Source organism: Phyllostomus discolor, chromosome 3 (assembly GCF_004126475.2).
Source record: "Phyllostomus discolor isolate MPI-MPIP mPhyDis1 chromosome 3, mPhyDis1.pri.v3, whole genome shotgun sequence".
Taxonomy (NCBI): domain Eukaryota; kingdom Metazoa; phylum Chordata; class Mammalia; order Chiroptera; family Phyllostomidae; genus Phyllostomus; species Phyllostomus discolor.
The window spans coordinates 204768380-204792949 of NC_040905.2; the positions used below are offsets into that span (position 1 = coordinate 204768380).

Here is a 24570-nt window from a genome sequence, read left to right on the forward strand (position 1 = left end):
TGACCAGCGTGAGGGGGAATGCTACCTAGGATCACACCACGGAGTCTCACAGAAGATGGTAAAAAGCCCTGAGTTGCAGTTCTCCTAGCCTGCATTTTCTCTCTCAGGCGTTTTCCCTGCCGTATACTGACGTACAGTTTCTCGTGGATGATGACCAGGTTTTGCCAGGGCGAGCACGTGGGGCGTGGCAGGGCAGGAGGCCCCCAGGCCCAGTTAAGTAGAGGGGCGGCTGCTGTGCAGCCTGGGAGAGCCAGGGTCGATGCCTGGAGGAGCTGAGGTTACAGGCAGAAAACCAGTAAAAAGAGTTATGTAACCTTAGGCCAGTTCTTGCAACACTCTGAGCCTCAGTCTCCTCTTCTGTAAAGTGGGCTTACCACAGTATCTACTTTTGTGCAGTTACTCGGTGGAACGCCTGTGAAGGACAGAAGGGACAGGGAGCGAGAGTAGACAGGGAGAGCCCTCAGACTGGTGTGGGACTGACACCTGTGAATAAGGGACATACACTCAATAAAGGAGAGAGAACATTGTTCTTAAATCACCGTTATCAGGTGAGCTGTGCGATTGACGGCTCCAGTGGCCTTTTCTGCGCCAGCAGGTGGGGATTGCCCAGAGTCCGGGAGAGCAGTCCCCCCGCCAAACGGCTGAGGGGACCAAGGCGTGCTGCCTGCCGTTAGGTCCTCCATCTGGAGAGAAGTCCTGGTCAGCGATGAGAGCCAGACAGGCACAGAGATTTTTAACGACTGTATTAAAAGATACTTCACCCCCTTACAGTATAGAATTTTAGGACTTTGTTTTCTCTTCCCACAAAGACACCTACCAGCAGTCCGTTCCCACTTTACTGCCCTCCCCGCCCCCCGCCCCCAGGCTCTAGGCAACCACTGGTCTACTTTCTGTCTAGTGATTCCACTCCTCCAAACAGTCCATGTATTGGAACCCGCAGGGTGTGCTGTTTGGGACCAGCCTCCTCACACACCATGACGTCTTTAGGGTTCACCCATGTTGCAGCACGTACCAGCACTTTACACTTTTTTATTGCTGGGTAGTATCATGTGGCTCTACCACACTTGCTTTGTTCATTCATAAGCTGAAGAACATTTGGGTTGTTTCTACTTTTTGGCTATTGTGAATAATGCCGCTAAGGAATGTTATTGCACAAGCTTTTCTATAAACGTGTTTTTGGTTCTCTCGGGTATGTGCATGTGAGTAGAATTGCTGGTCGTATGATGACTCTGTTAACTTTTTTTTTTTTTAAGATTTTATTTATTTATTTATTTTTAGAGAGGGAAGGGAGGAAGAAAGAGAGAGAGAGAGAAACATCAATGTGCGGTTGCTGGGGGTCATGGCCTGCAACCCAGGCATGTGCCCTGACTGGGAATCGAACCTGCAACACTTTGGTTTGCAGCCCGCGCTCAATCCACTGAGCTACGCCAGCCAGGGCCAAACTTTTCTGCAGGGACTGCACATTTTACACTTCCTCCGGGAGGGCTCCAACTGCTCTATCCTCTGCCAACACTGATTATTATTATTTATTATTAGTATTATTATTACCGTCTTCGTGGGTATGAAATGGTATCTCCTTGTAGTTTTGATTTGCATTTCCCTAAAGACTACTGATGTTGAGCATCTTCTCATACATTGTTTGCCAAATGGTATATCTTTAGAAAAATATCTATTCCAGTCCTTCACCCAATTTTTAATTGGGTTGTTTGTCCTTTTGTTGAGTTGAAAGGGTTCTTTGTATATTCTGGATACTAGAATCTTATCAGATATATGATTTTCCTCTTTTTTTAATCATAAAAGAATATTTATTACAAGAATTCAAATCCTACAGAAAAATAAAAACTGTTTACTCTTCTGCCACTATTCTTCCCAGAAGTAATTGTTGATTAGTTTAGCATATATCCTTGCAACTTTTAAAAAAGAACACATACAAACATATAACTCACATAAATGGGATTAAATATCTATAGTACTACAACCTGCTCTTTTGCGTAACAACATCTTACACAGCTTTCGTGGGGAGCTCATTGCTTTTGTGGCTGCAGAGAAGTTCCCTTGAGACGGGTATCCCACAGATGAGGAAACTGGGGATCCGTGCAAGTCATTTGCTCAAGGTCACAGATTAGCCGTTGGAGGAGTCATTGTTCAAATGAGATCTGCCTGTTTCCGAAGCCCCCGTTCTTGCCACATGATCGCACTGCTCCCTGGGACACTGCCCTGGACCTCCCCCTCCAGCTCTGCGGCCCCCTCATCTCGCTGCTGCATCACCCGGTGGAGCTTGTGTCAGGGGTCTTGTGTCTAATGTGCACATTCCGGGAACGCTCCCCTGTTTTTGCAACACCCACACATGTACAGACCTTTGGCCATCCTGAAAGGAAAAGAGAAATCAGAGAAGAGTGCCTAACGATTTAATTTGGGCCAGGCAGCCACAAACTGCACTTGAGCAACTGCAGCTGCTTTTCCAGCCTGCTTATTCCCACCGCCTGCTTGTTCCCACCGCCTGCTTGTTCCCACCGCCCGCTTGCTCCCACCGCCTGCTTGCGGAAGCTGCTATCTCGGGGCCATTCTGCTCGTTGAGTTCCAGTGCCTTCCAGGCTGGGCACACCTCCGTGCAGTTGAGGATGCTTGCCTTCTCCTCCTCAGTGTTGCTCCCCTCCTGGCCTGTGGCTTTTGAGAAGCCACTCTTACTATTTCAGGTCCCAAGAGTGTGGAATGGGGAGTGCGGGCTGAGGAGAAAGGTGCCACCGACGCCTATGCAGAGGCTGCACCCAAAGGACAGGCCGCTCCTCTCCCTGCCCCTTCTCTGTTCTCCGCCTTCTGTGTTCCACGCCTGTTTCCAGAACCCGGCCATCGACAGCTGTGAGTCAGGGCCCCCAGTCCATTGCCGTTACCTGCGGATTTCCTCTCTTCTCCTCCCCACTGCGCTTGGACTGGCAGGGGAGCCGGAGGGGTGGTCATGAGCAGAACTTGGTGGTGTGAGCGCACTGCTGTTCCCATTGCTACCACTAGTGAGAACAGCGCTTCGGTTTGCTGGCACTGACCGGGGAAGTCTGGAACTCCAGAGTCAGACTGCCCTGGGCTCAAACCCCAGGTCTGCTGGGAGCTGGTGCGGCCTTGGGCAGGCCCCTCGGTCTGTCTGAGCTTCCCTTTTCTAACCCGTGAGGTCCAGGTAACAATGCCCCCGACGTTCTGGGAATGCTGTGGAGACGTGCCTGGCTAACATGCTCAGGGCGCGCTGGCTCAGGGCCTGGCCCCTGGAGAGAGCTCTGCAAGTGTCAGTTATCGGAGGGGAGCCGGTGACACGGGGACCAGTCGTCCCGGCAGATAGAAACGGGCCCTGACTGTGACAATAAGGTTTCTCCTTGTTTCCCTGTCTTGCTTTCTTCATAGCACTTAGTGTCAGCTCTGGGCCTCCCACCCCCGCAGCCTGGCTCAGAGACGGCTCCCCAGACGTCCTTCTTTGGGACTCAGAGAGGGGAAGGTCACTTCCGCAGTCGCCCATGTCCTCTGCAAGTGGCAGGCAGAGCTGGGATTGCAGATCCATGGTCCCCACGCCTGTGCTCTTTTCCTGAACTGTTGCGCTGAGGCGAGAGTTGCCTTCACTTGTCCCCGGACTCAGGTGTCCATTCCTGCTGGGGAGACGAGGAAGGAGAAGATGAGCGACTTAGTCGAGGTCACTCAGCTGAGCGTCTGGAGTTCAACCTGCGTTATCCTTCTGTCACGCGGGGCCGCGTTTCAGCGTGGGGTGTCTGACTTAGCCAGGCCTCGGGCACAGGCCAGTCCTTCGTGGGCAGGCGGCCAGTTGCGTCCCCGGAGGGAACTGAAGTTCTGCTGGTGGCAGAAGTCCTTTCGGAGGCACGCTGCGGGGGTGGAGCATGAGGAGCGGGCAGGTGGGGGATCGTGCACCTAGGAGCGCAGGAAGTCTGGCTCGGCTACACAAACAAAAACATTTCCTTCAGGCTCTCGGCCCCAAGATGCTGGGCAGCGCCCACCAGCAAACAATAAGGCAAGGCCTGCGCCTGCTGTCAACTGCAGGCTGGTGCTTCTGCTGGGGGGGTGTGTCTCCCCGAAGCCCAGTGGGGCGGTGGCAAGCCTCCTGTCCCTGGAGCTGTCAGAGACACGTTGGGTGGGCAGTCCCAGAAATGCAGCTGCCTCCTCCCTCGGCCTGTCCCCTGAGGCTGCTGTCGCAGAACTCGGCCTCCGCTGCCCCTGCCGCCTGCTGCTCCCTCTGACCCTGTTCTTTCCCTGTGCTCACCGCCCACTCAGCAGCCCAAGCTCCGAGTGACCAAATCCTGTGGCTCGCCCTCTCCCTCACCACTCACATCCTAGTATCCCCAAGTCCTGGGCATTCTGCTAAAAATAAGAGCGCAGCCATGCTGAACTGAGCTTCTGCAGAGCACACACGCTGGCAGGGTCTCAAGCCCTTGTCACCGTCATTTCACGTAATCCCTGCCCCTGCGCCCTCAGTAACTTTCTCAGTCCCGACTTGTACATGAGGAAACTGAGGCTGGAGAAGTGGAAGGCGTGCTTACAGTGCCGAAGCTAACAAGTGGCAGAGCTGGGACTTCTGGCTTTAAAGCACGTCCTCTCTACCCTTCAAAGTCTTGTCTGAGTGACCAGAGATCCTTGTGAAGGCGAGTGCTGATGTGTTATAACAGGTTTTTACAGTAACTGCCCAAGCTGCGCGTGGCTTCCTGTCGCAGACACCTGGCGGATGGCCTCGTCCGTGCGCCCCCGTCTCGCCGAACAATAGGAAGAAATACCCTTCCAGTCGGTGGGGTTCTCTGCTGTGCGAGTTGCCAGCGGGGCATGCCCTCGGCTTACTGCTCACGGGAACGTGCTCAAGGAATTCTGCAGGAAGGCCCCATCCAGGATGTTACGGGAAGACCCGCCTGGTGGAGTCCGCACAAACAAAGCGTGACCCCGCTGGCTCAGCCAGACCCCCGCCTGATGCTTGGAGGTTCTCTGACCCCAGCCGGAAAAGGCCGCCGTCTTCACCGCCCAGCCATGACGCTGCTGCAGGCTGGCCCTGAGCTCCCCTGCGCCCGGAGCCTGGAGGCTCCTGGGCGGGCATGTGCCCCGCACTCAGGTCTGTCCCCGTGCTGCTGTCCTCACGAAACACAGACCTGATCCCGTTTCCTCTGCTGCACTCAGACAGCCGCGACACTCTCCGTGTTCTTAGGGACAGTCCCCCGGGACACTTCCCCCCACCCTGTTTTAGCTGTGGTAAGACAGACGTAAAAAATGTTGCCGTTCTGGTCATTTTTACGAGCCTCATTCAGTGGAATTAAGTACATTCGCATCGTTGTACAGCCAGTCTCTAGGACTGTTCTCATGTTGGGAAACTGAAACTCTGGGCCCATTAATCAAGAACTCCCCATGCCCCGAGCCCCGTTCTCGACGCCTGCTCTTTCACCTCCCGTGTGCGTGAGTCTGACTCCTCCAGGAACCTCCTACGGGTGGAGTCATGTAATAGCTGCCCTTCTGCATCGGGCTTCTCTCACTCAGCATGCTGTCTCCAGACTTGGCCGTGCTGTGGCGTGGGTCAGAACTCCCTTTTTAAGGCTGAACGCTACTCCTCTGTGTGTGTGCACCACATCGTGCACCCATTCATCCGTCGACGGATCTGCTAAGACTCAGCATGACCTTGAAGGGCCTGAGGGTGTAGTCGTGCCCTTGCCAGCCGCCCTAGCCTCCTCGTTTGGGACAGTCTCCTTTCTGCGCTCTGCACTGCGGCCACGCTGCCTTTCCCAGTCTCTGAGGGTCTCTGAGGAGCACGACCCTCCTCCTTGCCTGGAAAAGTGCCTCACAGAGGCCGTTAGGTCTGGTGGGGAGGATCCTCCCCTAGCCCTGCCACTCTTCCTCGTCCTAACTCCAATGTCACTCTCATCTCCTCACTTTGTTCCTGGAGTCCCGCAAGGAGAGCTTGTGGACTGCCTTTCGCTGCTAATTATTTTCATGGGACTCTGTATGTCTCTATGTGCCCCTTAGGCCCAACGTGCTGATGAACTGTGCATGCGTTTGCTTCACGATTGCCTTCCTTGCCATGCTGTAAACTCAAGCGTGTCTGAAGCCATATCCCTAGTATCGGGCATGGTGGCCGGCACATAGCAGGTGCCCAGTAAAGAGCTGTAGAATGAAACTGTAAACTGGATGAACAAGTGAACACTAAAGAGAGGAAATTTCGGGGCTATATGCTGGGAGCATTTGTGTTTTAAAATGTACATGAGATATTAAATTAGGTCGCAGAAAGTCGTCCTGCTGAAGCGTAGATTGTTCACCCCACCATTTCTCTGTTGGAAAAAGCGTCCATGAGTAAACTCTTCGTCACTGGAAGACGCCTCCGTGGTTGCCGCGGCATGAAGGGCACTTGCTGCACAGGCAGCTCACACACCCCGATCGTTTCCCCTCCGCCGAGCTTCGCGCTGTGTGCTTCCAGGGACCATCTCAGCTGGTCCTCACGGGAACTCTGGGAGGTAGCTGCTGTTTCGTTGTTTGTTTTCAATTTCTGTTTCCACACGACATGACAAAAACTCAGAAAGCTGTTTTAAAGGTTTTATTTACTTATTTCTAGAGAGGGAAGGGGAGGGAGAGAGAGAGGGAGAGAAACACCAATGTAAGAGAGAAACATTGGTCAGGTGCCTCTCGTATGTGCCCCGACAGGGGACCGGACCCGCAACCCAGGCACATGCCCCAACTGGGAATTGAACTGGTGACCTTTTGGTTTGTGGGAGGACACCCAACCAACCGAACCACAGCAGTCAGGGCAAAACTCAGAGAGTTTAAATAGTTTGCTGAAGGTCCCTCAGCCAGTAAGTGGTGGCTCAGGGTAGTGGGGGTGGAGCTAAGCTTCCTAGGCCGCCCCCAGCCCTAGTGCCCTTTTCCTCGGTCATGGAACTGCTCTCATTGTATCCGCTTTGGTTTTCTCTGAAACAAGGGCTTTGTGGCTAAAGGAGAGTTTGAAAGCTCCGCCTCCAGAACAGATTTGGCCCTGATGCACCCTTTGAAGTCTCATGCCCTCCTGCGGTTGTATTTCTCACGGTGCTGCCCTTTCCTTTCTTCTGTGGCTGGCAAGTTTCTCTGCATCTCTTAGGCGCTTTCCAAATCCCAAGGCAGTATGAGCTGAACGTGCAGCGTGCCCCCTCCACAGAGCGGCTGTCCCTCTGTCCTAGCAGCTGTCAGCCACGTTCCAGGCAGTGGTTGACAGTCCGTCTCCACCACTGGACTGAGTCCCTGCAGAAGGTGGCTCACTCAGGCCTGCCTCCTCTCTGGAGCTCCTCAGCCCGGCCCAGGGTCTGGCACGGAAAGCACGGGCTACAGCCTACACTCGCTGACCCAGCGCACGCCAGGCACGGAGCGAGCGCTCAGAACCAGCTGGCCGAGTCCAGGAGCCTGGGATACAAATGAGTGCACACTCACAGGACCCAACGAATGCAAGACGGAGCCGATCGGACGTATTAATCACTGGTTTGGAAAGGCATTAAAATAGTTCCATAATATAGTATGTTTCTTTTCTAAAACAGATGTGCCTTGTTTCATGAGAAAGCAATTAAGTGTGTTTGATTAAAACATTCATAAATGCTATCATTTACTCAAGGCTACTATACGCTGCTGTCTTTATGGGTACTCTATACATGCCGTGACTGCTTCCCCCAAGACCGTAGGATACGAAGGCGTTTTTGATAGCTTCACCTTGGTGATGAGGAAACGGAGGCTCAGGGAGGACTGAGCAGCCGGCCCAAGCACAGTCAGTGTCTGTGCGGTGGATGCAGGAAGGAAACGGGACCGTTGGGCTTCAGAACCTCTGCCTTCCCACCCCCTCGCTGCTCCTGGCCTCGCAGTGTAGGCGCCCTGCAGCCCGGGGCCGCTTCCAGTGGTAGGCCCACCGCCGTCGTGCGTGCTCCCCCCCGCCCGCCCCCGGCTCCCCTCCGCACTGTGCGCCCGCTCCATTTCCTGGATGGCGCCTCCATACCTGCCCCCTGAAACTGGGGTGTTTCTGCCGGCATCTCTAAGTGGGCGCTGTTGTGTGTGCAAACGGGCTGGTGTTAACAGCGTGGTGATGCCCCATTTATGTTAATAAATACAAAATGCACCTTATTAAGGCCACGTGACGTGTATTGTGACTTTGTTTTCTTTATACTGCCTTTTAGTCTGAAGACTTTTTTTGAGCACCAATTTATGTGTGTTAAATGTATGGATTTTTTTTCTTCATGTAAAATATAAATAAAACAATGTAGTAAAAAGGACGCTGATTAGATTAAAACTTTTTTTTATTAAAGATTGTCTAAACAGTAGGATACCTACGCATTTCAAATTATATATGAAATACAAGATTGGAATACTCCTTGTTAGGGAGTTTCAGAGGTTTCCTACAGACCTAGATTCATTTATTTTCTGCCCCTCCTAGTATTTCAGCAGGATTAGGTTTTTTGAATCAGTGGATCAAGTTTTAATTTTCCTGTTCCTTCCTCATACTGACATATGCTTTGGCAGAACAAAAAAGAGACCTAAACATGTCAGCATGATTTTTGTTCAATGAATTAAAAACCATAAAAGTAACAAGATCTGATCCAAATCCCTAAACTCCTGACATGGTGGTTTTGTCCTTTTCAGCCCTAAGCTTCATGTTACTGACTTTGAAAAACCTTCCGCCTGGAAGCAGGAGGAATGGCAGCAGTGCGTGATTTATGGGAAATGGACGACTGGGCGCGGGCAGCACAGAGCCGTGGGAAGAATCCGGGCCAGAAGGGTCTGGATTTGAATCCCGTTCTGCCGCTCAAGCCCACGGGCATGTTGTTGAACCTCCGAGTGCCTCAGTTTCCTCCCGGCAGAATGGGGGCGTGGGAATCCCGTTTGAAGGGCCATGGTGAGGATCGGTAAGGTGATGCACGTAAAGCGCTCGCCTGGCACAGCATGGCTTACCCGTGGTAGCGATCAGGGTCATTTTTATTTTGAGAATACCTTCAGTTAGCTGAATCCAGAAAAATCTCCTTATAACACAGCTGTCTACTTGGTCTTCAGAGCGTATTCTTTCTCAGATTTTTTAAGTTTTCTTCTCATCCTATCAGGGAACAAATGCCAGGTGGATGCCACTGAGTCTCTAACACCTGCCTGCCACCGATTCACGTGGAACGTGGGCCCACGACTGGGGATTGTCCGTACTGAGAACGACCAATTTGAGGGTCAGGAGCTAGGTGCTCAGAATATTGTCGTCTCGAGACCCAGGGACAGAGGACGTTGGTCACACTGGGACCGTTAGCTTTTGAAACAGGGCAGCCCGGGTTTGACTTTGTGTAAGACACCAGACTTCTTGGGGTCTCACTTTTTCACCTGTGAAATAGAGTTCATGAACTTAGGAGAGCCTCCACGACACGATCTCCAGCCTCTTGTGCTGTCACTCTCTCCTGTGTCGCCTGCGCTCCAGTCAGTTCCTCCGGTGGAACGAGGTCTCCGAGGCTCAGAGCCTTTCCACCTGCGTGTTTCCCCACGGAGTCTCCCTCTGCCGGGCCAGTGCCGGCAGCTCGTACCCACTCTGCAGGCCCCGGCGCTGTCTGTCAGTCAGGATCGGATGGGCTCTGCTGGCGTAACAAGCAGCCCTGCCCCCCCCCCCCCCGACCTCCGTGGCTCACACAACCTAAACTTAGCTCTTGCTTGTTCTGCATGGTGGACACTGTTCATGATCCTCTGCGACCCCAGCTGATGGACGGTCCACATCCCCTCACTGTGGCCAGTGGAGCCTGGTGTGGTGGAGCTCACACTGGCTCTTCAAGCTCCTGCCCTGAGGCGACACCGAACTTCAGACCGGATGGGAAATGCATTCCTCCTGGAAGGCATGAGGACCAGAATACCAGGGAGCAGACCCAACAACGTCCGCATTTAGATACTAGTTCTCTAGGAGGGCCTTCCCTCACTGCCACTCCCCCAACTCGGACAGAAACCGGTGAGGCAGCCGGGCTGCTCCCCGTGCCTGGTGCTTCCCCACATCCCCGCCCACAGCTCTTCTCACTCTCCAGTGGCACCTTCTCCTTACCGACCGCTCTTTCCAGCTGAGCTCGAAGAGCAGGACAAAGGTCTGTCACGTTCGTCCTTGTGCCCGCTGTGCCCAGCACTGGTTGTGACAAGTGGCAGACCGCAGTGTGTACATGATGAAGAAATGAAGGACACACCTGTTGGCATGCTGTGCTGGGCTGTTGTGCTGATTAACGTAAAATAGGAACAGTAAAAACCGCACCCCCCCCACAGTTGTTGCAAGGGTCAGCATGTGACGTGCCCGCCCTAGTGGCTGACGGAGCAGGCCCTCTGTGTGCGCACTGTTGTTACGGTGAGGATGCTGACCATAAATGTAACAGGCATTCGTGAGGCTCTCCTGATGTGCCAGACGCTCTCAGGGGCCCTGTGTGGAGGTCACCGGTGCGTGGGCTCTCATGTGTCACGTTGGGACTCGTGTCGTATCTTGCTCAGTTCTGGGGTGATTCTCAAGTCATTTGGTATAATGATAGTTAAGATTCTGAAGGTGCTTCTTATTGGTTTGGGGGCCTTAGAGATTTGGAGATGATGTGCCCAGGGTCAGTGCCAACCACCACGTGCGTCATCTCTGTCATCTTCACACCACCGCCTGAGACAGGCACCCACAGTGCCCATCATGACGACGGGACTCTGAGGAGAGGAAGCCGGACACACCACGAGGCTTCTCGCGAGTGGCACGGCTGGGACTCGGCCCTCTGTCTGCCTCGCCCCCCTGGCTCGCGGTTTTACCAGTGCTCTTCCTGGCCCCTCCCAGCTCGCTCACCAGGGACTGACTGCCCTCCGCCCCAGCACTCTGTGGGCCTGTGTCGGGAACTCAAGGCTCATCTGCTGTCAGAGTGAGGTTGCAGACTGCTGAGCTAATGGACAGCGTGCTGTTACATTCTTGGCTAGCAGTTAATGTACCAGACAGTTTTATTGACCGCTCCTTTGTCTTTTCTCAGGGTCACCAGGGAGCACAGGGAGATGCTGGTGAAACTGGCCAAACAGAACACCAACAAGGCCAAAGAGTCTTTACGGAAGGTCCGCAGCAACGCGATGAATAAGCTGAAGAAGTCGAAGGACAAGGCCTCGGAGGACACCATTCGACTCATAGAAAAACAGGTACTGTTCCCAGCAGACGAAACGCCTGTGTCTCTGATCCGGGGAATCTCCCGTTCACGTCTGAAGTGAGGAAATGAAGACGCAGGCCCCCGGGTCTTTCGCCGATATGGTTCCCGTTGGCTGGGTCTCCGGCCTGGGCCTCGCCCTCTGTGGGGCCCCGGGCGTGGGGAGCGGGAGGAGGTCTGTGGGTCTCCCACCGTGCACCAGGCTGCGCCGGACACATCACATCACTTCATTTACTCTCGTTGCCACAAACAGCTGTGAGGCGGAGGCAGTGAGGAGACAGGCTCAGAGAAGCTGGACAGCTTGTCCAAAGCCACCCTGCTGGCAAAGGGCACAGACGGGACCCAGACGCAGGCGGGCGCATTTCAGAGCCTGTGCGCCACCGCGCTCCTGTCTGTGTCTGGCTGTCTGGGTGCCAAGAAGCGAGAACTCTGGTGTGCGGAGTGGTGGGGCTCATACCTGTCTTAAAGGAGCTGCTGGGGCGAAGCGGGGAGGGACGGGGAAGGCAGGCCACACGCACGGGGGTGTGGTGGTGTCGGAGAACGCTGTCCGGCGAGAGAGTCGGGGACCCCGGCTGAGCCTGGGGAACGGAGAGACGAGGCCAGCCACTGGCTCGTGTAGAAGGCCTCGTGTCCGGGTCTCGGAGTTTGCCCTTCACCACGGCCAGACGTCCCCACGTTGGCTGCGCCTGTCAGTCACCCACGGCCGCAGGAGTGCTGCACGACACCCCATCGCGAAACTCGGCGATCTGCAACGCTAAGCGTTCGTTCTTGTGCTCACAGCTGGAGGTCAGCCGGGATGTGGCTGTTGTATGTTGGGTTCAGTGGGCTTGGCTCCGTATCTTTGATTGGGCTTCAGTCGGCTTTACGTATCTGTCCGTCTTCTGGAGTCAGCAGGCTTCCCAGGGCATCTTTGCGTGGCGGCTGTAGGCACCAGGGGCATGACCCCAACCACTCAAGTGCCTCTTTAAGCACCTGTTCCTGTCTCGTCCCATTGGCCAAGGAAATCACACAGGCCCTAGCCCGTTGGCACTGGGCAGGGAAGTATTTCTCTGCATGGAGGCCCGGAGGAGGGAGTGAATATTTTTTGAACAATAATCTAATCTACCACAGCATCATACTCACTTGAGGATCTTATAAAAATACAGGTTTCTGGGACCCTGCTCCCAGAGATTGAGTCAGTGAGTCTGAAGTAGGGCCTAGGGGTCTGCATTTTTGGAGTAACTCCCTTGAAGTACGTTTCCCAGACAGTGGGCAGATCATATCTGTGTTTGTGAAAAACGACTCTGGTTGCTGATGGGAAATCGGCCTGCAGGGCAAGCCTGGAGGCAGGGAGGCTGCTGCAGAAACCCACCCGGGAAGCCTTGGTGGCTGAACCTCAGCAGTACGAGGGGAGGTAAGGCCGGGAGATGAACTGACCAGTATTCAGAAGACAGAACTGAAGATGCTGAGTGTGCTAAGGAGTGCTCACCCAAGGCCAGCCCATCAACAGTGAAAGCATCATTTCAGTGAGACAGAACAGGTGCGTGAGCAGCACGGGGGGCGAAGGGGGAAGGAGGGGAAGGCGAGGACGTCTGGAGCAGGCCATAGAGTGATCAGCTGCTGCCCCGGCCCTGGGCCAGCAGGCGGAATGCTGGTCATAGGCCAGGCCAAACAGTCACCCAGGAGAGATTTTAGATGGATTCCTGGGCCCTGCTCCTGCATTTTTGATTCCACAGGTCCACCTAGGAATGTGTATTCTTAAAAAGTTGCCTAGCCAATTCTGCAAAAGCAGACATGGAAGGTGTGGAAGGGCACCAGAGTTAGAGAGAGGTTGCTCTGTCGCCGATGTCCTGAGGCCTGGGGGAAGTTACTGGACTCCTCAGAGTCTTTCCTCTGTGAAAAGGGACTTGTGATGCCTACCCTGAAGGGTTGCCCTGCCCCGAACTGCTCTGAAGTGGAGCTGGGTGCTGGGGCTGCAGGGAGGGAAGGGTCCCAGCAGACGGGCAGGCGGCTGGACGCGGCGAGGCCAGCGCAGCAGCACCCCAGTGGCGCCGTGGGTGTTCTGAGCCAGGCCTCCGGAAGGACGACTGGCTACCCAGGGGCTGCTAGAAGCACCGTCGCCTGACACCCAGACCCGCAAAGCTCCCTTCTTGCCATCTTTGTGATCTCCTCTTGCCCCACCTTAGCTGAAAGAGGTTCAGAGCCCAGATCAGGGCTCAGGAGAGTTGGGGCCCTGGCCCAGCACTGGGGGGGGGGGGGGGGGGGGGGGGCCTTGTCCATCTCCCCGGGGGTTCTCAGTTGCTTGGCGGTGGCGGTGAGTCTGTGGCCTCAGGGCCTTCCACCACTCCTCACTCAGCAAGTCTGCGCATCTGCCTCAGGGCCCAGGGCCCACGCCCATGGGAAAAGGAAGGATGATGGGTAGCCAGCCCTCGCATGCAGCCTGCTAGACCAAGACCGGGCTGGACACCGTCACTTGTTAGCACCTGGCTTGTCAGCTTCCTCTCAGATTAGACTTTTCATTCAGTGCTTGTTACTGTTCATTAATATTTGTCAAAGTGAAAGTCGCTGTATTCATTTTTTGTGATACTAAACCAATCCATGTTTAGTGTAAATTTTTAAAAAACAAAGTAAAAGAAATTTCATCACCCAGAGATGACCATTATTAACATTCAGGTTATCTGTGAGTATATATGCAGTATTACAGGAAAAAGATCACACTATATGCATTCAACAATATTATGTAAGATATTATCATTTATTAGTTCTTACTGTTATTGATAATAACTATTTATTCTCATGTGGTTGAAGTTCGAGTAAGGAAATATCCGGGAGACAGTCTTGAACACACTTCATCTTGTCCTCTTTTCCTGGTAGGCAGCACAGACCTGGTGGTTTTGAAGTGTGTTTTTATTTAAATAAACATGCAGGGTCTGATTGTTGCTTTATCACGCAGTTTTAAAAATTTGTTTGTTTACTTTGTTCCTGATTAGCAAAGTATTATATGCTCATTGTAAAAAATATAGAGTTCAGAAGACTGTTTTTAAAAAAAAAGGGGGAAAAAATTCACCCCATAATCCCATATTGCATGCTAGAGCAAAGCTCTTGACATTTTGGAATTTTCCTTTATTCCCCTCCTTTTTTAAACTGCATGGTTTTAAACATGATTGAGAACATGTACTGTACATACAATTTGTATTCGGCTTTTTATTTTCTGTTCAGCATTAAAGCCATTAGCATTTTCTCATGTCTCGAAAAACTCTTTGTAAACAGCCATTTCTGATGGCTGCGGAACGCTCCGTCTGTGGTCAGAGCACCATTCACTTTCACGAGCCCCCTTTCTGGACATTTCGTTTGTTTAAACGTTTTGTTACTGTGAACAAGGTTTCAATGAATATTTTTATGCACGCATCTTTGTTGAGATGGTTTCCCTAGCACACAGTCCCAGGGGTGAAATTGCAGTGCAAAGGGGATGCGTGCTTTTAAGGTTTTTGGTACGTGCTGCCTAAATCATTCACGGGTTTTTAGAATATGTGTATTTTTAAAACGTTTTGGCTTTTCTTATCCCTAACATTTGAACCTAAAGTTTTTCCTGTGAGCTTAAATTGTTGCTTGTGTTAGAAGTACTGCTTTTACTTCCACACGCCACAGGAAAGATGAAGTTATTCTTTGTATAAATCCATACAATTTTTCTTGAGGATAATAGGGCAATATATACCAAAATCCATACATTTCTGATTCAGTGACTTAGGAATTTACCCCCCAAAATTGTCAAAACTCGTATCTATTGAAGTGTCTGTTGATTCTGTATAAAGGTATAAAATTGGAAACTATCTAAATTTTTAACAGTGGGAAAATAAGTTGCTTTCATTTGTTTACAGGAATCTATAAACAATTATAAAAATATTTTACAGATATGGTACTTTCTTGGAATTTATTTTTTAAAGGTAGATTGCATAATGGTATTTATAATATGATTTCACTTTTACAATGAAGAGTTTCATGTACACAAAGAAGGTTGGCAGCTTATTCACTTAAATGTTCACAGTGCCTATTTCAAGTAATGGGATTATGGACAATTTAAATTTTAATCTTTGTGAGATTTACTTAATTTCTTAAAAAAGATTTCCAAATGTCTTAAGGTCAGATTTTTCAAAATTGTATGATAAAAACGTTGCGTCTTTGGGGTAAGAGAAGGAAGTGACGCTGTGGTAGGTTCTGTCTCTGCAGTCCTGTCTGACTCCCAGGCCCTCCCCCCCCCCAGCCTCCCCACCCCCAGGCGGGCCGCTCTGCTGCAGGGGGACCAGGGTCTCCCCACTCGGGGCCCTGACATCTGTCAGCCTGCTGTTTCACCTTCGCTTCAGTTCGCTATAAATGGGCCTGCAGAACATTAAAGCACTTGGCAGAAACCACCAGTAAATCTGGCCAAGATCCTTTCACTGCTGCCTTTCCCTGAGAAGCCCAACTGCTCTGAAGTGGAGCTGGGTGCTAGGGGCTGCAGGAAGGGAAGGCTCCCAGCAGACGGGCAGGCAGCTGGACGCGGCGAGGCCGGCGCAGCAGCACCCAGTGGCGCCGTGGGTGTTCTGAGCCAGGCCTCCGGAAGGACCACTGGCTACCCAGACCTGTCCCGGGGGTGTACTGTGGGCTCCCGCCTCCCCTTTTCCTCCCTCTGCTTTCATTTTCCTGAGCTTGTAAGGAGCAAATGTGGTGGTGGTGGTGGTGATGATGATGATGATGATGATGATTGGTGGCGGTGGAGGTGGCACAGTCTTTATGGGGCAGCATACTGTCATGCAAAGGGCTCTTGCTTCGGAGTCAGAGTGGCTCTTCCGCTTGTCAGCTCTTAAGGTCAGCAGATGGCTTCACCTGTCTGAGCCTCTGGCTCCTCACGGTAACGTGGGAGCAGTGACGCCCGTCTCACCGGATTGGTGAGAGGACCAGATCACACAGCCTGCCGAAACGTGGCCGGTGTGGTCGCTGGTCCTCAGCAGTCCTTTGTCTGTTGGCCCAGCCCGCTTCCTTCTCCTCACCTGTGAGTCTGAATGCGGGACTGGGGCCCTCTGTGTTAGCCAGCCTGCCCCTGCCCCTGCCCCTGCCCCTGAGCCTGAGCCTGAGCCTGAGCCTGACCCTGACCCCAACCCAGCAGGCCTGAGAGGAGGCAGGATGGCCGAGGCCAGGCATAGGGGGCTCCTGAGGGGTGGGGGGGCGGCACCACACTGGCAGAGGTCCTGGCTCAGCCACACCACTGACTTTTTCGGTGACTTTGAGCAGGTTAGGTAACATTTTATGCTTTGGTTTAGTCCTCTGTCGGATGAGGATAATGCCTGCTCGCTGCCTCACAGGGGTTATGTGAGGTTGTTGGATTTGCACGAAGCAGCAGAGGACACAACCCTCTGGCGTCGTGTGAGCTCCCGTGCACCCGTCAGGCAAAGCGATTAAGATCCGTGATACATTAGATGGTGGTGGTGTTTCACATGTTCTGAGGATTATGTGAAATAATGCGTGTTTCAGCCTGTGTGTGGCGTGTAGTGATGGGAGATGCTGTGGGTGTCCCTGTCACTGGTGCTGATCATTGTTGTACAAAATCTGACAAAGATGGAAAGACGACATTGCTGGCAGACTGTCCCCAAGGGCACTTTGTGCCTGTAATGTGGTAGAAAATATTATGGGAAAAATATTGTGGTAGAAAAATATGGTAATAGTAAATATTTTCATTAATTAATTAATTTGAAAAGATGTCAGGAAGCGATAGTAAAAATCAGAGTAATGCATGCACATTTGCATAGCAAATAACCAATTTGAAACATGCTTGCATATTCATGACTTTGTTAACCTCCAGCTAATCTCTGAGCCCGGGGACGAGCCTCCCCATTTGGTAGATGAGGAGACTGAGACGCCAAGTGGGGAAAGGGTCTGTACACGGCCACCTCACTGAGAATTTAACCCTTGGTACTCGTCCTCCCTCCGGTCCCCGTCTCTGTCCCCAGACGCCGCCTTCCAGAGGAGGCTTGCAGCCTGCGCTCCTGGCTGTCCCAGCCTGGAAGGCTGCTGGGCACCACGCCAAGCCCCATGCAAGGCAGGCTGCCCAGGTGGGGGCGAAAGAAGCATCGCTAGGGTCTGCGGTGGCGGCTGAGTGGGGAGGGGCCGCGCTGCCACGCTGAGCCCCGTGGCTCTTCCCGAGGGCCTAGCAACCCGGGAGCTGTGCTCTTCCAGCTAAAACATGTGCAGCTGCTGCTCCAGCGGGAGCCTGGCTGTCTCCGTGCCTGGGGCCAACTGCTTCACATCCTTTTTAGTTCCTACTCTTTCCCGTGCATCTATTTCTCAGTGCCTGGCCAAGGCCTGTGGTCCGCAAATGAAGATGTAACTAAGATGTCAGACAGCTGCTGTGCTGCTGAACACAGATCCCGGGCACCGGGCTGCCCCTTCAGGGCTTCCTGCCCCAGGCCTCCTGCCTCAGCCCCGGGAGACGTGGGAGGGAGACTGCCGCATACTGAAAACCGGACTGAGTTTTTCACCCTCGGGGGGTGCGGGTGTATTGCAGGAAATACAGAAAAGCACAGAGAACTTTCATAATCATCCCTTTAGTAAATATTCCCTGAGCATTTGCTACGTACTGGGTCTTCTGCTGGATGTGACAGATACCCCATGAATAATAGATTAGCCATCTTCCCGTCACTGAACGCTAATCACTATTAATATTTTGACAGGTTTCTTCCTAGCCTTAAAAATGTGCATAACTTTTTACATATTTGAGATTGTTTCTGCTATGTATACATATACACAATTTTATATGCTGCTTTTCCTTTAATTCAGGGGTGACATAAGCATGTTTCCATGATATTATAAATAATGCCTTGAAGCGTTCTTTTTTGATGACTACAAAAGCAGCCCCTGCTTGTTATAAAACAGTCAAACCTTCAAACGTCTCAGAAACGCGTACTGGAATGTTATTCAGATTTATACCCTCTCCATGAGAAATGGATAATCTTCACCCTTTTTAATGTCTACATGTATCCAGCTACTTACCCATTCTTTCATTTTAGATTTTCTGATTTTTCATTATTACAAGTAAAGCTTAGATGAATGTCTTTGTATATAGAAGTTAGATTTTTTTTTCAGACCCCCCTCGTGTGGTAGTTTCCCGTTGAGAGAATTCGGGGTTAAAAATGGCACGAACGTTGGCCTCAGCCCGAATGCCTGTGACGATCTGTGAACTCACCCATTTCACCGTGGCTTCCTGGCACTGAATATTGTAATTAAAAACCACAACATCAAATTTTGTTAACTATGATGACTGAATTATGTCTTGTTTGAATTTCCATTTCTTCAGTGTTTATTGAATTTTCCATGTTTGTTAACCAGATGTACTTCATCTTTTTTCAAGACTTTTTTCCTGCTTAACTATTGGGATCTTAATATTCTCCTCAACAGACAGCAGAGTGTGTGAGGTGCAGGGAATTCTAGAAGTTCGTGAAGGTCCCACAAGGCTGGCTTCTCTGTACTCCAGACTGAAAGTTAAGAACTCGGGGCTGGGAAGTCAGACTACCCAGGATTAATTTGGGTTCTCGCTGCTTTCTTGTCGTGTATCTGGAACAGGTGGTCCGACCGCCTCAGTGCCCTCGCCTGTGAAATGGGGATAGTAGCAGTGTGTTTCGGGGTGGCTGCCGGGACTCGATGGGTGTGAGCTTCTGCCGCTGTCATCCTTCCCCAGACAACCTTTCCCTGGTTCCGGAATATTCCCCCCCCACCCTCTCCAGCCCGGTTTATCAGGCCGTCTCCCTCTGTGTTTTCACAGATCAGCCAAATGGCCGACGACACGGTCGCAGAGCTGGACAGGCACCTGGCGGTGAAGACCAAGGAACTCCTCGGATGACAGTCCACCGGGGCGTCTCTGGTGGCTCCCCTGGGTGACAGATGGCCGTCACCATGTCCTTGTCAGTCCTCCTGGGGCCCCGCCTTCCAGGGGGAGACCCACCCGGACTCGTTTATCCCCTTCCTGCTGCCCCCCCTCCAGCCGCTCTCCTCTGGGCCCTTGGCATGGGTGGGCCTCTGGAGAAGGTCTGTGGCTGACAGACAGACGGCCTTCACCCAGGGCAGGGCGTCTGCCTTGACCGTGACACCGCCAGACGCCTGGGGCCTCTGGCAGGCGCGGCGCTGACTGCTGTCCCAGGAGCCTCCTTTTCAAACAATCAGTTGGGCCCTGTCCCCAGCGTTACGCTCTGCTTGGGCTGGTGTGGGCCTTCACCTGTCACTGGGTGGCTTTGATAGAGGCTGATCTTCACCAAACAATAAAGAGAAAATGAGTTGGAAAGAATAACAACCACAAAGGAAATGATTGAGTCAGTTTGGGTTAACGACTCCCGAGGACCTGCGTGTAAAGCAGCCAGAACAACGCTCTGCCCTCTGAGCGGCCTGTGCTCACACCCTTTCCGCGGCCTGGACCCTGCCTCCACGCCTCACCTGGCCGGCCGTGCTCCGCCTGCACGGCGCAGCTGGGCCAGCGCTCCCTCGGAGTCTCCCTTTTCCGCTGGCTGCGGACCCCTGCTCTTATCGCCTGTCATATGCTGTCTGCTGTTCTCATCTGCACCTTAATTGTTCTTTTTGACAATTAGTCTGTGTATTTTCCGCATCCTCAGAACTTGACATAATGCCTGAAACGCGGTAGGCACTCAGTTACGAATGAATGATGCATAACATTTGCACAACAAATGCTGACTTTTCCTTCCTTTCCAGTCTTAACACTACTCTGCCATTTTCCGCTCTTGCTCTGTCCTTGATATGTCCTTGGCAATGAGACACCTTTCCCCCAGGGTCTGCCTGTCGGTAGCAGGCAAGTGGTGTATTGTGGCTCATCTTTGGGTACTGGGTGAAGTTAGTTTTTTCCCCCTGATAATTTTTCTTTTAATCATTCATTCATTCATTGATAATATAGCCATGATGAGCTAGAAATAATCCTAGGCAATATTTTCTATCTTCCCAGTACACTTGCAAGGTGTGTATTAAGTCCATTTTACAAATAGGAAAACTGAGACCTAACAGTATTAGGTCGTTTGCCCAAAGCAGCGAAGTCAGTAAGAGGGCGTCACTCTTGATGGGCAGCCTCCTTGCACAGAGCGGGAAGCACTCAGCGAGGTGCGGCCTCCTGCCCAGGGTTCCGCAGCCAGCACGCGGCAGAGCCAGAGTCAGGCTGAGGCCTGACCCACTGCGTGTGCTCCACCCGCCGCGTCCCACCGCCTCCACAGACATTCAGGGGGCCCCAGTTCTGTGCCAGGTATGGTGCTGCACGCTGGGAATACAGAAACGGGCAAGACGTGACCCCTGTCTTTGAGGGTGCATGGGGCACCGGACCAACGTGCTCTTCGTAATGTCCTGGGTGGAAGGTAAGAAGTCCATCCCCATCTGCCAAGCGTCTGCCTTTAGAACGGTACCCACTCCGGCAGCAGCAGGGCCCGGCCATGATCCTTTGAAGCAGCATCCAGCTTCTCCGATGTCTGGCGTCTGTCTCCTCTGGGGCTCCGTTCCTGGAGGGAGTAGGGGTGCACTTCGCCCTCTGCTTGCACTGGTGGAGCAGCCTGCACGGCCCTGTGTGGTGGCCAGTGGGGACTCAAGGGCAAGGTTAGGGCGAAGGTGGAAGAAGCTGACCCCATGTCCTGCCCTGCTCACCTGTACCCTGTTCCCCAGCCCTGAGCAGCCGTCACACGACTGGAAGTCAGCTGAAGGAAGAACAGGGTCAGAAAGAGCAATCGAGGCGCCTTTTAGGGGGCAAACCACATGGCCAGGGCCCTGCAAGTCTTCCGTGAGTGGCTGGAATCCCCCACTCACTGCAAATGTGCTTCTCTAAGATGCAGGATTTTTTAATAAACAGAGGAAATGATAAATTATGTTGTAACTCCACTCCAAAGGCATTTGGTTCTTAACAGCCAAATCCTCTGTAGTCTTTAAATAAACAAAAACTTATTTGGTGAGCAGACGGGGGGGAAATTGAAAGATTTTCTGTACTTGGGCTCCACATGTCAACAATTTCTCTCCCGTGTGTATGTTGGCCAAAGCCGTGCATCATGATAAATGAAGAAAGGAAAACCTCAGGCCCAGGGCCGTCAGACGGCTCAGCAAATGGCTTTCAGCTGATGGCTCTGTTTCAGTTGACATTTATCAAAGAGTTTCCCTGCGACTCCGTGTGGCAGGGACGGGAGCGAGACTGCCTCTTCAGATGTGCTGAGCAGCAAGTGACCTGGAGCCGTTGGTGTCCCCTCTCTCCCCCTCCTTCCGTCTCCATCTCGTCCAAAGCAGAAAGCTGGGTATGGAAGTGCTCACGCTTGCCAGAGGAATTCACCACCTCTTCTGTTTAGTTCCTCAGCTTTCACAGTCTCATGCCAGAGAGAATTCAGGGATTTTTCCCCCCAGTTTGTTACCTTCTTCCTTTGCTATAGGCATGCACGTGTGTGTGTGTTGGAATTTATAGAAACTGGAATGTTAAAAATTGGAAGTATAGCCTTCCAGACCTTTCTCTGCATATATAATTTTTTTAAGTGGGGAGGAAAGCTATTCTGTTCCTATTCTGAAGCTTGCTTGGCTTTATGCAACAACATAGCCATCTGTCTGCCCGTGTGTGAACATGTGGACACAAGTTATTCTTTTTCATTGCAGTGTAGTGTTCCACGATTTGGATGCACCGTAACTTACTTCACTATTACCTCTGTGTGATATTTTTTAAAAACCATTTTAAATGCATAGAGGATGTTTCTATTTAAAGTTTGTGTGTGTGTGTTTTAAATAAGAAAGAACCCCTGACTTCTGACCAAGATAGAGGCTTAGGTAGACACACTGTGCCTCCTTGCACAACCAAGAGAAGGACAACAACAATTTAAAAACAGAAAACAACCAGAACTGACAGAAAATTGAACTGTCTGGAAGTCTGACAACCAAGGAGTTAAAGAAGAAACATCCATCCAGGCGGGCAGCCGGGTGGAGAGGACTCACCACAAAGCAGCGTCTGGCGGACCCAGCAAGGCAGCGGCTGGTTGGAGCCGGCGGGTCCCATGTTCTCATGCGGATAAATGGGGAGGAACACCTGGAGAGTGAAATAGCCCCTGCAACCTGGGGCCCCAGCACAGGGAAAATAAAGCCTCGAGCCACTGATTGAAAACACCTGTGGGGGTTGAGGTGCCAGCAGGAGAAACTCCCAGCCTCACAGGAGAGTTCATTGGAGAGACCCACAGGGTCCTACAACATACACAAGCCCACCCACCCAGGAATCAGCACCAGAAGGACCCACTTTGATTGTGGTGAGCAGGGGAAGTGACTGAAATCCAGCAGAGAGCTGAGTAAGCGCCATTGTTCACTCTCCAACCCCTCCCCTACAAACAGCATCACAACCCAGCGACTGGGTTGCCCCGCCCTGGTGAACACCTAAGGCTCCGCCCCTCACTTCATAACAGGCACATGAGACCAAAAAAAAAAAAAAAAAAAAAGGCCCAAATAAAAACAGTTCAAAGCACCAGAAAAAAATACAACTAAGCAATGAAGAGATAGCCAGCCTATCAGATGCATAGTTCATAACATTGGTAATCAGGATGCTCACAGGACTGGTTGAATTTGGTTGCAAATTAGATGAAAAATGCAGGCGATGCTAAGTGAAATAAAGGAAAATGTACAGGGAGCCAATAGTGATGGGAAGGAAATTGGGACTCAAATCAAGAATGTGGACCAGAAGGAAAGAAAGAAACATCCAACCAGAAAAGAATGAAGAAATAATTGAAAAAATGAGGGAGAGGCTTAGGAACTTCCAGGACATCTTTAAACATTCCAACATCTGAATCACAGGGGTGCCAGAAGGAGAAGAGGAAGAACAACAAATTGAATGCGTATTTGAACAAATAATGGAGAACTTCCCTATCTGGTGAAGGAAATAGACTTCCAGGAAGTCTAGGAAGCTCATAGAGTCCCAAAGAAGTTGGACCCAAGGAGGAACACACCAAGGCACATCATAATTACATTATCCAAGATTAAAAATAAGGAGAGAATATTAGAAGCAGCAAGAGAAGAAAGAAGACAGTTACCTACAGTGAGTTTCCATCAGACTGTCAGGTGATTGCTCAAAAGAGACCTTACAGGCAAGAAGGAGCTGGAAAGAAGTATTCCAAGTCATGAAAGGCAAGGACCTACATCCAAGATTAGTCTATCCAGCAAAGCTTTCATTTAGAATGGAAGGGCAGATAAAGTGCTTCTCAGATAAGGTCAAGTTAAAGGAGTTCATCATCACCAAGCCCTTGTTATATGAAGTGTTAAAGGGACTTATCTAAGAAAAGAAGATAAAAATATGAACAGTAAAAGGACAGCAAATTCACAGTTATTAACAACCACGCCTAAAACAAAAACGAACTAAGCAAACAACTGGAACAGGAACAGAACCACAGAAATGGAGCTCACATGGAGGGTTATCAACAAGGAGTGGGAGGGGGAGAGAGGGGGGAAAGTTACAGAGAATAAGCATAAATGGTAGGTAGAAAATAGGTAAGTTAAGAGTAGTATAGGAAATGTAGAAGCCAAAGAACTTATATGTATGACCCATGGGACATAAACTAATGGGGGGCATGTGGGTAGGAGGGGGTGTGCAGGGTGGAGGGGAATAAAGGGGAAGAAATGAGACAACTGTAAAGAGCATAATCAATAAAATATATTTAAAAAAAGAACCCCTATTCCAAGTTTATCTGCTTGGTAACCTTCTCCTCAGCCTCAGACTAACATTTACTGAGCGCCTACCATGGGCAAGGGTAGCTGGACACTTGTGTTACTACACTGGAACCTCTGAACGGGTCTAGTCGGTGCAGGTATTACTCCTATCTCTGTTTACTTTTGAGAAAACTGAGGTTCAGAAAAGGCAATTAAACTTGCCCAAGGTCACACAGGAAGTACCAGAGTAGAGTTTGAAATTCTCATCTGACTTTGAAGTGGGTCCTTAATCATCGTACTTTGGGTCATAAGTCTCCATCAAGTGTCTGCTTGAAATGCACCTGGCAGTGTCCTGGGCCCCGGAAGTGATACGGGAAGCAGAAAGCTTGCTTTGATTAAACAATTAGCTATTTCCAATAAAGGACCCCCAGGTAAAGCAGCAGAGTAGCTGGCACATCACAAACACCAAGGAAATGGTAGCTCTTAGGGAGACAGTAAAGATTTCACATGCATGCCTCAGCTGGCCGGCAGGGTCCTCTAGAACATGTCAGAGAACCGGGGAGCGAGCAGAAAGACCACCCAGCAGCCGATGATGATAATGACAATAATAGTGCCGGCAGCCTTGGTGGCTGATTCCGGCATGGTGCTTTTCAGCTCTCCAAGTGCTGCTACAGCCTTTATCCCGCGGAAACCACGAAGTGAAGCTTTGCAGTGTCTTTTGACCTAACAGTGGTCAGCGCCACGCTGTGCCTGAAAGGACATTCTCTGGGTGGGGCATCCCCTTGTGTTA

The 24570-nt window shown here is 51.4% G+C and overlaps 1 protein-coding gene across 1 annotated transcript in view; it reads left to right on the plus strand.

The window, feature by feature from the left end:
- The window catches only part of MRRF (mitochondrial ribosome recycling factor), a 49967-nt gene extending 28486 nt beyond the window's left edge, over positions 1 to 21481 (plus strand). The window contains exons 6-7 of the mRNA XM_028514313.2: positions 10968 to 11127; positions 18904 to 21481. Coding sequence (XP_028370114.1) covers positions 10968 to 11127; positions 18904 to 18981 — 238 coding nt within the window. The 3' untranslated portion in view covers positions 18982 to 21481. The remainder of the gene's footprint in view (positions 1 to 10967; positions 11128 to 18903) is intronic.
- The last annotated feature ends 3089 nt before the right edge of the window (positions 21482 to 24570 follow it).